The sequence below is a fragment of the Anser brachyrhynchus genome (assembly GCF_964034855.1).
Source record: "Anser brachyrhynchus genome assembly, chromosome: 5".
Classification (NCBI taxonomy): Eukaryota; Metazoa; Chordata; class Aves; order Anseriformes; family Anatidae; genus Anser; species Anser brachyrhynchus.
In genome coordinates this window covers 47,985,179-47,998,665 of record NC_137699.1, presented here as the reverse complement: position 1 = coordinate 47,998,665, position 13,487 = coordinate 47,985,179, and the positions used below count along the sequence as shown (strand labels likewise).

At 38.4% G+C, this 13,487-nt stretch overlaps 1 protein-coding gene across 4 annotated transcripts in view; it reads right to left on the bottom strand.

Annotated features, from left to right (window-relative positions):
• TTC8 (tetratricopeptide repeat domain 8) overlaps window positions 1-13,061 on the bottom strand; it is a 43,342-nt gene extending 30,281 nt beyond the window's left edge. For 2 of the 4 annotated variants that reach the window (XM_080593024.1, XM_080593025.1), the window contains exons 1-2: window positions 12,279-12,435; window positions 5,199-5,228 (exon numbers count right to left, since the gene is read on the bottom strand). Coding sequence is in view for 2 of the 4 variants with exons in the window: in XM_080593023.1 (XP_080449149.1) it covers window positions 1,510-1,630; window positions 5,199-5,228; window positions 12,279-12,392 (265 nt within the window). In the remaining 2 variants the exon portion in view is untranslated. Of the gene's footprint in view, window positions 1-1,509; window positions 1,631-5,198; window positions 5,229-12,278 lie in introns of all 4 variants that reach the window. The other 2 variants (XM_080593023.1, XM_080593022.1) reach the window with 2 other exon arrangements.
• Window positions 13,062-13,487: the final 426 nt, after the last annotated feature.

Here is a 13,487-nt window from a genome sequence, read left to right as displayed (position 1 = left end):
TCAATTCAACAATTAAAAGATAAACCTCAAAATGAAACATTCGTTTAGTTTATCAAAGAAAAGATACTGAATAACTTAATCACAGTTTTAGCTATTTATATACCTTTGAATATAAAAACTATACATATATATAAAAGGTATATTAAAAGGTATAAAAATATACCTTTGAAAATAAAGACTTCATATCAGGCATAAAAAGTACACAAAGAAGCAACAGCTGAAGCCACAGTTGATAATTCCCACTAAGGATATGGTATACATCGATACAACCAAATTTAGTAATTTACTGAAGACTGCAGTCTTTCACTCTGGAAAGATTTTATACTTTCCAAAAAACTACATGCTATCTCAGGCATGTGTGGTAGATTTAAAGCATGAACAGCAAAGTCTTATTTATCTCAGTGATTTGGGAGTGCAGGTTATACTATCACAACAATTTTCTTTGTCTTTGAAATTTGTGACATGCTATCCAGAAAGTCACCTCTTTTTCAGTATAAGTGTAGTATGAATGTATTTTTCCAGAATGCCCCATTTCTCAATAATATTCCTCAAATGATTTTTCTTGGCAGATGGTCTTTACCACAGAAGGCAAAAAGTCTAAGTGAAATTATTATGCTGTTTTGAGACAAATACATGTAATTAAATTATCAAAATGTATAAACACAATTTGAGTACTGCTTGACTGTTTGTATGTGACCAAGCATGTATTGACAATTTTTTAAAATATAATCAGATAGATAAAAATATGCAGTTGCCTACTTCTATGCAGATAAGAAAAGCTTTTAATGATTCAAAAACTAGTTCTAATCTATGTCCAGTTCTTCCCTTAAATTCTCTGACATGTTAGGTGGTTGAGAGCTGTATCTAATAAGATGCATAAAAATTCCCATATGGACCATAATAGAGAAAAACAGCAAATAGAAATAATGCGAAAAAGTACAAAAGTAATGGAAGACTATAATGACTGCCTGCTTAGATAGGAACTGATGAAACTGAAAAGAGCTTCATGCAGGAAACGACGACAGTGCTGAAGAAGTGTCCTGGAAAGCAAGAGAGAAAAACAAAGAGAAAAGCAGAAGAGAGCAAAAGCATTTTAGAAAATGTTTGTGGGAAATGCTACAAAACAGTCATGTCAGATTTGGCCAGACTGTTGCCTACAGTGTAGGCATAGGGATGGGATTCATAGTACATCAAGGGCATTTTTTTCTTCTGTTTCCCACTAGAGAAGAAGCCAGAAATCAATGCACTGATGGAAAAGAGACAGCGAGTATAGAGATGTAGAGGAAAAGCTGACAAAACACTTTTCATCTGAATCCCTGGAAGACAGGCCTAAGCAGTATATCAAGATCATGTGGTCAATGCAATCAGAAAACAACTGAAAGCTCTTCTTGTAACAATAGCTAAAAGCCATAACGGATCACCCCAGTGTGTACTATTTTATGATAGATGACAATCCTGACCAAAACAGCTCCTGTTGCATCAGTGTACTTAAGAGAAAGTCGTTCTTACGTGCGACTTGAGCAATGGCATTTTCATCTAGCATCATCTCTGCAATTCCTTCTTGATCCATATCGATTTCATCCACATACACCATTTCTGTCAAAGCTCGCATTTTCAGGCTCCAGGCAGCCTGAATAAGGATAAAGCACAAAAAGATAAATATCTTCAGGTCACCTATTAAACCATCTAAACAGCATTTTGGCCTTATTTTTTTTTATTTTATTTTATTGCTCCTTTCACGATTTTAATAAGCTTGAATAAGCTATTGATTCGAACAACTGGGTATATCTGAGCATACGCTATAGGTGGACCTAATGCTGCTCTTAAAATCCATTGCCTGACATGCAGGTCGTAAGTGCAGGTTCAAGTGTGGCCCCAGCATGTTTGGGAAAGCATACGGGGAGCCCACACGTTCAAGTAGGCCCAGCAGGCTCACGCATTGCTTGTCCCATTGATCAAGGCAGCGTGCTGGCAGTTCCCTGCTGGTCCAGCCATACAGTAGCCTGACAGAGGTGGAAAGGGGACCAGAACTTAGACAACTCCTTTGGAGCAGAACAGGTAAAGTCCCTGAGTTTGGAGGACAGAATTTCATGCCTGATCAAAGTTATGACTAATTTATGTCACAGGCAACTGAGGTCTTCTGCTTCTGGAGAAATCCTCAGCTACAAGTGCCATTCAAAACCCATTGCTGATGGACACCTTGTTTAAATTGGGATGGGAGAGGAAGCTAAGTAAAGCCACTATAATGCAAAGCAATGCCCTTCACAGGCATCTGTAGAGAAAGAAAACTGGAGGTTCAAGATACATTACTATAGCATTAAGTATCTAGAAGTGATACTCTTTAAAAAGATCATCTCAAACTCCTTTGTTCAGAGCATCAGCTGTAAAAACATGTAAATGTATAAGCATCTCAGTTTGTGAGATTACTGGAGTACTTACTAGTGGCCTGAAATGATAAACTGCTACGTTAAATGTCCTGGGGAGCGATATGAGTAGTGTGGAAAGGCAAACATAACCTTAGACTACCTGACAACCCCATGCAGACTATAGAGATAGCAAATCAATGGGGAGAAAACAAACAACACCAGTTGGTACTGAAATACCAACAAAATAGGCACAGATCCCATCACTTCCTTGATATTTAATATGCCTGTAATGGACTCATAGAGCTGGCATGCTAAAGGGAGCCACAAGATCAATCACTGATCTTCCTTCAGATATCGAGCAGATCATACATTACCCAGGGTAAAACTCACTACTATCAAAATAACCAGATTTGCTTCTTTTCTGACAAGGTACACAACCCAAGCATCACTAATATTTGCTAAGGAAACATTTCAGAATAGAAACAGAATGATGCTACTCTTAATGGAACTGAAGGCCCAATACATGGCAACATCTATTCTTTAAATAAGAGATAGAAGATTTCATAATTTAAGTCATTATGTAATGGGACATTTCTTGTTCATTAGTTCTCAGACCATGCCTTCCTCTAACCTTACCTGATATAATATTTCTATGCAACTTTATAACTGCCTACCAAAAAGAAAGTATACCTAAATATGTTGAAATATTTAACATTCATTTTCTTCCAAGCAGAAATAAAGGAGGCATTTAGGCAGCCAGTCCAGCCACAATTAGAAACCTTTGTTCAAGTAAGAAGAGAAAGTAGCAGAGAAGGTTGATTTGAATCTAGGCCAGACAGACATAATCTAGATTTGCTTTATTATCTTTTAGTTTCTTCCTATGTAGTAGGGTGACAACCTTTAATTAGCATTGAAGTTTACAGTTAGATGTTCAATATCCTTAACAGTCTTTCATTATTCTAGACAAGTAGTTAGTTTGTTGAATTTTTTAACAGCTTGAAGGTACTCTACTTCTTTCAAAGACATGTATGTCGGAAGTCAACATAACCAAGTCTATATTGAGAACATGCTGCAATTAGAGCTCTCAGTATATTCAAACACAGGCTAATAATTTCCTAACGGTTATAAGAAAAGCTGCCCATAGTAATGATCTTTTTCTGGCAATTGAAAGTAGCAACTTCTCTAAGCTAATTGCTAAAACAGAACAGTTCTTAACATAGACATAGATACCTTGCTCTGATTTTTTCCAATAACAAAGATCAGAGAACATGTTTTTAAAAGCAATGTTTCTTTGTGATTATCAGACATATCTGTCATGAGCAATAGGTTCCTTGGGCTGCTCTTCCAGTCTTAAGCTCCTAGTCTGGGGCTTCACAGCCAACAATAATCTTGAATATCACGTATTACTCGTTAATTAGACATCGGCCTGTAGATGATAGTATTGCCTGTAGCAATGCTTGTTATAGGACTTCTGATCAGAACAGCAAGAAAGAGAAGAATGTCAAATTCGTTACTTAAGCTACAGAAAGATGACCCTTACCTTAGGAGACGAGAAAATTTCAAACCACTTCAAAATTCTTAACTTCAAAATTCTTTACTACTAACAAGGCCCATTTGAAACAAAAGTAACATTTAGTTAGCTTTAGTAATTTACTATAGTACAACGCACAGCTTTTGCTCTGTGAAAAGCTATAACATTTTAATCTGAAACTAATGCAGAAGCTGAAAAACGTCAATTAAAATGGGTAAGAACAGCACTAAACTGGAAGAGCAACATTGCCAACAGCAAGAGGAAAGCTGACTTACAATCACAAAAAGCCAAGAAAATAAATTCATACATTTCTGAGTAACCACATAAGGATATCATTGAGACCTCTACTTCGCACAAGTTTGTCTACTTGAACTGTTGTCTCAGATTCCATTCGTATCATCTGCTCCCTCTGTGCAGGATTGTATTGGGTTTACATGGCAACATTTTGGTAGCGGGGAGCTGCAGGTGCGGCCTCTGTGAGAAAAGTCCATAAGCTACCCCGTGTTAGATAAGGGCCAGTTCCAGCCATCTCCAAAGGGACCTGCCACAAATTTTATTCTGTACAACGAAGATCAGACTGCAACAACTACCTTGAAACATAATCTTTAAAGTCAAGAAGATATCCAGCAGCATTTCCCTGAAATCATTTTGTATGCAAACAACTTACATGACTTCATTGCAATTAATAGGAGACTTGTAAAATATGTTAGCTAGAGCTAAAAGAAGCCAAGACTTGCACGTTACTATCCTTCCCATTGCTGTAATCTAGTAGTAACATGGACAGAATGAACACTGCATTACTCTCAGTCTTCCTTTATTAGAGCAAGGGATCATCACCCAACTTCAAGATTCCGCACTCTACACAAGGTAGGCAGGGAGAAAGAGCTGCAAGAGCAGGAAGGGCATGGGTAATAGCCCACCATTACACTGGATTAGATGAAACATGGAACAGCCCTAAGAACATAAAGGTTGTTCGATCTGTGAAATACACACTGGCTTTTTCCTAATCTCGCTAGCTGATGGAGGTCGTTTTGTTCAAGATAGATTCACTGTAGCTTTCAGAAGGCACTGAGCTACTGATCCGCTGAATAAACCTGAAAAAATATATGAGAGAAATAGATGTTTATTTCGTATAAAAGCTGCCTATTTAAAATACCCCTTATCAAAAGTAGTGCCTTACCAATGATGAAAAACAAGTTTATGCCATTAAGGTCTTAACAATGAAACAAGTATTATTCAGCATATTAGAAATACTTCCTAATTATTGCATCTAATGATTGTATTTAGGGAAAGAATTTTACCTCAAACACGGAGTATCCAGTATCAGGCTCCTGAAAAGAAAAGAATTAAAACTGAAGAATGGAGACCGTAAGTAACGAAAAGTAAAAAACGAACACCCAAAGAATTATGAAATTAAATCAAAATACTTTGTGACCTCCTTATCTTGCAGAAACATTTTCTGACACTTATATCCAAATTTCCATTTTATTGCATTATCTCAATTTACAGACATTTCTGAGTTCAGCAATATTTTATCCAACAAAAGCAGATTTGCAGTAAGTACTTTTTTCAGATACTGTTTGCTTTTTTGCTGCTGTGGGATCATGTTGGCCAAAACTTAGATTAACATTACAGAATTACTAAACTGAAAGATGGTCTATTTTCATTTAAAAAAAAAAAAGGAAAATGGAAGCAAATTTATCAACAGTTAACTAGATGATTAAGCCATGCGCTTTAGAATCCCTGCACAATAAAATCCCTTGTTAGTTGCTGGCAGTGCTGACAACGATATCACTCAAGTACATAAAGGAAATTTTCTTCACATGACAAAACCTTTTTTTTTTTGTACGTTTATGATGGAAGTGATGTATTTATTGCATATCAGACAGCAATGCTTTATGTAGAGAAAACTTCAAATGAATGGCCTGTTGCACCATCCAATGAACTAAAGAAAACACCAGCCTAACGAAGTTTACCTCAAACAGCTGGAATTTCCATACACTTGAAAACTGGAGGAGAAATTGAGTAAATAATAACAACAGGAAACATGGTTCTATCATCACTTATTGTGCAATTACCATATTTATATAGTATTTATATGTTTCTTCGGTGCTTCTGCTGTTCAATTGCAGGGACCCCAGCACATTACTTAGCTGTAGGGGGAAATACAGGGCAGGTGGGAGACAGACATTACTTTCTCTACATCACCATGAATCTTCTGTAGAGTCTGATGATTTCTTTTCTGGTCCTAGAGGCATTGGCAAATTTCTTACATATCTGGCCTTGTTTAAATCTACCACAGTTAAGCCAGCTATGTTCGATTCAATATAGAATCACAGGATAATTCAGAGCAGAAAGACGCTTCAGGAGCTCTTTAGTCCAAAGCCCTGCTCAAAGCAATCTCTGCTGTGAGGTCACGTGAGGTTGCTTAAAGCTTTGTCCTGCCAGGTCTTGAAACCCTCCAAGGATGGAGATTGCACAGTGCCTCTGTGCAACCTGTTCCACTGCCTGGATATCCTTACAGAGAAACGTTTTTCCTTATATCAAGTCAAAACCTCTTTCATTTCAGTTGACGTCTGTGGTCTCTCACTCGGTGTACCACCACTGCAAAGAGCCTAGCTCAGTCTTTGCACCCTCAGAGTTGTACTAGAAGGCTGTTATCAGGTCACATCAATGTCTTCTCCAAGGTGAACAACTCCAGTTCCCTCGGCCTCTCCTTGCTCCATCCCCTGACCACCTCAGTGGTCCTCTGCTCCAATTTGGCAGCATCTCTTAAGGGGGAGTTCAAACCTGGATGTATTCTAGATGTCAACTAGTAAATGTCAACTACAGAGGTCAAATCACTCAGTCTACTGGTTACGTTCCTCTTAAATACTGCCCAGCATGCTGTTAGCCTCCTTTGCAAGCAGGGCACGCCGCAGGTTCATGCTTCACAAAGAGAATGGCAGGGGCAGGCTCTTTCCTTTCCTGCATAGTATGAGACATGGTATACATATCCCCGTTTGAGATTCCCATTTTTACTCAGTAAATTCCAGGACAGCAGGTACCTGGAACACTAGTGATATCTCCATCTTCCTTCTGTAGCACCCAGGAACTCCTATGCGCTTTTAAGCATCATATTTGGAATCATAAAGTTGTTCATCAGTGCTGAGTGCATAAAAGAGCTTATGAATTGAGTACCTGGAACTAAACTTTAATGGAGGGATTAATCTCAGCTATCTGCGATATACCTGTGCTTGAGCAAGGCACTTAAATCACCTTTACATTTTAATCATGTCTTATTAAAAGAACACGGAGTTCATTTAATACGTCACTTTATTTATAGTGTTCGTGTTCTACAAAACAAGCTCATCTAACTAAGCAATAAAGAAAAGGACATTGCGATATTTGGGCTTGTATTTTACCCACCCCATTGTGTCCGAGTGTTACAGCACATATGGTGTACTAGAAAATGGGTTAAGAGCAGTAGGTGATCTTCCATACCATATGTGCTACAGCAACTAATGAGGGCAAGGTTAGGAATACCACGTCAACACTAACTCAGAAATGCCTTGATGTTACAGCTGTGTATCTTACTTCAGGCACTGTTCATTAATTTAAAAAATAAATAAATAAATGAAAATGAACCAATTTTGCCTATGTAGGAGCATTCATACTGCTAAAAATATTCAGAAAGGGACACCCCTCATCACTTAGAAAAACATAAAGCTGACCAACTATACTTACTAAAAACACTGTAATGTCTTAATTGTAGGTGTTAATATTTGGTGTACATCCTAACATAGTTTCTTAGTTTTTGACAAGAACTAACCTAAGATCTTAAATAACCCTCAAGCAGGGGACAGAACCCTCTCATTAAAAACAAGATAGGAAAAACAGAAACTAAAATTAAAATGTGTTTTAACATAGGTGGATCCAGTAGCTGCTACTTGTGCAAGTAATCCACTGGAACTAGATTCAGAGTAAAGATTTCTTTGAGAGGATTAACAAATAGCATTGCCCAGTAAGCTTGTACCTCAAAACAAAAGGTCAAATTTATTCTTCATTTACACATATAAATCTCCTTTGAAATTAATAAGATTGTAAAAGCAACAAAGGAAGGATTTAACCCAGATCTCTAAATCCACTGAGGGCATTTTAAAATTAAAGTTAATGTGTAGAGTCGGTTAATTTTAAGAACAAAAATATTTAGAAAAACTAAGTCTTCTGATGCTTACAGCCTTGAAAACAGAATGAAACAAGATTACATACCCTATGTTCTAAAAAAGCTTCACTTTACAATTTATTTCAGTTGAGTATGATTTAATACATGCAGAATATTAAAATCAGTATATACAAAAAGGCTCTTCAAGAGGAGCAGAAATGCAAAAGACATTACCCAGGAACAGTGACATTACTGTATGTATCGATTTTTATGCATAAACTTAGTAATTACAGACTTTTGAACCAATAACTGATTTCAGTTAAAGATGCTTTTTCACATCAAGTTCCATGTATGTGAACATATACATGATACTTTTATTATGACCTTACAAAAAACAGTATGCAAGTAATAGTAGTTGAAAGTACACCCTGGGAGAAAAAAGGACAAATGAACAAGAGCAAATTCTCACAGCAGACAGTTAATCAAGTTAAAGGCAGGACATCCACTTTATGTCCATTAATTTTATTAGGCTATTTATTTATTTTTTGTTAAACTACAGCAGGCCTCGTACATTGGTGCTGGTTTACTGCCTTGAATCTAACATATGGAACACAAAGAAGAGTAATCAGATTAGGTAACTAATCAGGATGATCAACAGAGACAGCCATGGATTGTATTTCCTCTGGGTCATTCTATTACTATAAACATAGAAGACAACGCCTGCTTGGTTACAATAGGGAATAATTGAATTGAACATCAGTGCTCTGAGTGTTTGTATGCCCAAATGCTGGTCATAGAACATGCAGTTTTACCAATCTTCAGATAAGATTATTATCACAGAAGTAAACTTCATCAATAAACATAATATTCCTATTTTAAAATGAAGAAATGCACAAAATATTTTATATAAAAATATTTGTTTTCCACAGAATAGAACTCAGCAGGAGTTAATTATCATTCTGTCACAATGTTAACCACACTTTATTCAAGAACTCTTTAGGAATACATAACTGATTTTTAAATGTTTTGATTTCACCGATGTGTTTTATAAGCATGCAAGTTTATAATTGATTTGATATTGCTGCATAAGAAAATTCCTGATTTTAGCCCAGTTGGCTAAAAGGTCACCACCATACCTCTAAAAGCTTCTGATGCCTACCACATCTGATGACCAAGTTCAAAGAGAGTTCTACACCAATTAAGATAGCTTGTAAACGTACATAAATGTAAATACTAGATCATCAGTATACTTATTTTTCAGGTCTTCAAATCATCTTTCTCTTACTGTGTTCTACAGAAGACACATTTGGAATACTAAGCTATATTTCTTAATTTACCACTCTCTGTACACATATCAGGATGTACTAGCCAAGAAAATTTGTTTCATTTACAAGTGCGACTGGCAAACATACCTACTTCCTAGAGTATTGTAAAAAGCTGACTTCAACTGCTTGTAGCTTTGTGACAGTGTTGCTGTTGCAGCAGAGCAGAAGTGGTGATACCATTCAGCAGACCAGCTGACACGGCTGGGAAAAACAGGCTGTCAGACATACAGTCTTCTCTTTCAGGCATGACAACACTCAGATTATGTTCTGTTATTCTCTTCTTTTACTTATTATCATTATATCATGTCTTACAAGGGAGAAGGCTAGATGCCTGAGAATGAAAAAGTTCTGGTCTGTAACAGTCCCAATTTAACTCAACCATTCCTGGGCGGGCATCTCTTTAAAGGATACCATCTCCTATGGCTTGGTTTGTACCATCTCCTCTAATGCTGTCCAAAGAAATGAATCCCTGCGCAGTGAGGGAAGCTACTGCTCTAAGATCCTTCTGTCAGCTGGTTGCAGAGGTTGGGAGGCACATGCTTAGTGAAATATAGGACAACAGGATGAGAACAGATGGCACTGTGATTACAGCAGTTGAGTACTGCCTTGTGGTACACAACAGCTCACTTAATCCAAACTTTCCGTGAGTGTTGTCATTTGTCTGTTTGCTTTCCTGGTGTCCAGCATGATATATCATGGGCCTGATTTGCAGAAATGCTCCCATTAAGGAAGACAGGATTTCACCATCAAATGTTTTAGAACTGCTATGTGCTTTTTAAGCACAATAAAATGGGTATTTCAGGTTAGGCACTGAAAATGATATACACACCTAGTTTTAGATCTTTCTCCAGGTTATACTAAAATAATAATTTAGTTCACACGAGCAGACAACAGCACCATTTTCCTGGTAGACAGTTATAGGGGACAGAAATAAAGTTTGATCAAACTGTATAGCATCTACCAATTTCATTAACTCCACTTTCAAAAGTAAAACAGACTTGAGGAATCAAGAGTCAATCTGCTTGAGTATGGTCCTGGATTCTTAATTAACTTAAAAAAAAAAAAAAAGAGCAATCTTAGATCATTTTTATAGTATTCACAACCACAGCAACAAAACTAATATGCTACCTTTAGAATAAAGGATAACATAAAATGGTTCTCTTGCCTTGAGTATTCTAACATGTGCCACTCACTTGAGTTCTTATTGCCTCAATGTTAGAGTTTAGTATTGTTCAAAGATTTATAAAAGTAACAATTCTATTAAATGCAAAGTAAACACACTGCAGTACGTGAACATGATCCGTTTTTTCATTATGTTGTATTAAATAGGTTCAAAATAGCTTGTAAGGTTTCAACTACATATAAAATACATTTGTGAGGCATATTACTATTTCCTTTTCTCTAGGCCTGAAGTACCTGAAAGCAACAGGCATTAGAAAGTAAGGAGCTGTAAGTGCAACAACACAGCTAGGGAAAAGCCCTGCCAGGCTTTAAGTATGAGAAGCTGAATAACAAAATACAGGCGTACATGGACAGATAACCAATAGATATTAAGATTTTGTGTTGGTTACAATAAAATTCTACATCTAAAACATCATGAGAACAATCGACTGAAATAGAGAAATTCCATTCTATGTTAACTCTGCCATGAATGTTAAAGCTATGTTTTAACTTAATTAGAAAATGTTTCACTTAAATAGATTTCAGGAGCAAGATTTTGTATGCTGAGTTGACATGTCTGGTTCAAGTTGCACTCTTGAAAATGACATAGCCAATATTCCAGTTTTTCCAACATAGGTGATGCATTTTAAAGCATTTTTTTAACCGTTAACTCCTGTTTAAGCAGAGCTCTTAATAAGGATTCCTCATGAAAATTACATAAAGCAACAGCAAAACAAACTATATTTCAAATTTACCTCTACAGAAAGCAAAAGCAATTTCCTTCTAAACTTTCAGGTAGGTTTGAAATACACTGCTGAAATGCACACACTGAGTTTTAAAGTTTTTGGCATGCACAGAAGTAACGCTCAACTCCATTTAGTGTTCAGGGCCAACTTTCTTGCAATATCATCTTTAGTAAGAGTTTTTCTGCTCGTGGCTCTTTGTTGGTGCCTTAAACCATAAACAAAAGCACTTTTTAATATCTATCCTAAACCAGTGTAAACATTTATTGTGATTTACGTTTACACAATCATGTGACTCTACAGCTTTCTTTAAAGATTTATTTCCCCTGTGATAAAAAGAATTGCCTTCAATATTCTTAAAAACTGTGCCTATAAAATGCTTTGGGAGACATAATTTACTATAAAGTAATTGTGATGAAGACAGTCAATTTGATTACTGCTTTCCAAATCTAGCAGTAATAACTTTGCCATACATAGAAACATTAATTCGGACATAATGTTCCCAAATCCTTCCTTTTTACAGAACAGTGAAAAAATATGTAGGTATAAAACAGATGTCCAGTGTTTCCAACTTTGCAACTGAGGAGAGTTAACAGAGAGGGCTGTTCTGTGGTAGTGCTGGGAGCCAGGCTGAGGTAAAAGGGCTGTCACTGTGAAACCCAAACATCTATGTAAAATCAACAGCAACATCCGCAAACAGAACTGATTTGGGCCTCGGCTTTTCCTCCTTCGCCAGCTCAAAGTGTTCAGGGAGGGCGAGGAGCGCTGGCACCCCGCTGCTGTCAGGGCTGCGCTCCCCTCACCTGGCGGGCCGGGGCGGGGCGGGGCAGGGGCAGGGCGGCTCGGTGCCGCCCCGGCCAGGCCCCCGGCCCGCTAATGGGGGCTCGCAGCGGGTCTCTCCAGCAGCACCCGCAGGCACAGAGAGGGGCACTGCCGAGGGAACCCCCACCCCGGCCCGGCCCCTCGGCGCCCCCGGCCCGGCCTCCCCGCCCGGCCCGGCCCCGCTACCTGCTCGCCGGGCGCCGCCTCCAGCAGCCGCGAGCAGAGCTCGGCACACTGCCGGAATTTCCTCCGCCTGAAGCAGCTCCAGGCCCGCAGCAGCGGCTCCATGTCGGGCCCCATCCCGCCGCTCGGCCGGGCCGGGGCGGAGCAGGAGGGGGAGCCGAGCTGCGGCTACGAAAATGGCAGGCTCCGCCTCGGCCCGCCGGGCCTGCGCGCCGCCATGGCGACCTGCGGGGGGGTTCTCTCAGCCCCTGTGTCCTCCTCTCGGGGGTACCCCAAAAACTGGGGGGTAATCTAGTCTCTGTAGGTGGCCACAGCTGAAGTTAAGCCTGCGGGTTTCCAGGAATGCGGCTTTAGCCTTGGGTTCAGTCGTTGACCTATTTTCACTGTGTATTGTTTTGTGGTGTTCCAGTGCCCGAGCACAAAGCTCCTCACAGGCCGCTGGAGAAGCCGCCGAAGTTGAGTCAGTACTGAAGAAGCTCACTGTGTAAATCAGTAAAACTCCTATGAACTTAACCTGGGCTTAAAGCTAATTTTTACTGAAGCCAGAGGTAAATTTCATACTGCCTTCAAAGAAAGAAGGAATAGGCTCGTTATTGATGACTGAAAGCGGAGTTAAATCTGTTGTGCTGAGATCAGCAGACTTCAAATAAACCCAGTATTCTAAATTGTGTCCTACTGTTTGCTGCTATACTTTCCAAAATGTAAACTAGTAAGATCCATTTGGAATTGGAATATATGCCTAAACAAGAAGAATACAGTTCCTTAATCCTCATTTGAGTAAAATGTCCTATAGAGCTATGGGAGTCTTGCCTGAAAAGAGCACAGACTGCTGTGAATAAGTCTTGCAGACTCCATTGGTTCCTTTACTTCATTAGTTTTTGCAAAGGTAAAATAAGGCAGATCTTTAGAAGAGAAAAAAGCTGGAATACAACTCATACTTTGTATTGTAAGATTCTGATTGCAACCATCAGCCCAAGGAAGAAAAAATCTCTAGGAATGCTTGGAAAAACAATTACAAAAAATGAACTTTTGACATTAAAATCTCTGATGGACAAAAACTAATATGATAGCTAAAATCATGTCATTGGTCATTTAACACATCGTTCTGATTTTAATCCTTATCTCACCTAAACTATCAGTTTGTCCAAGATTTAAGCTGCTTGAAATGGATATTTAGGCTAGTAGGATCAATGTGAGGTGGAAAGATGCAGA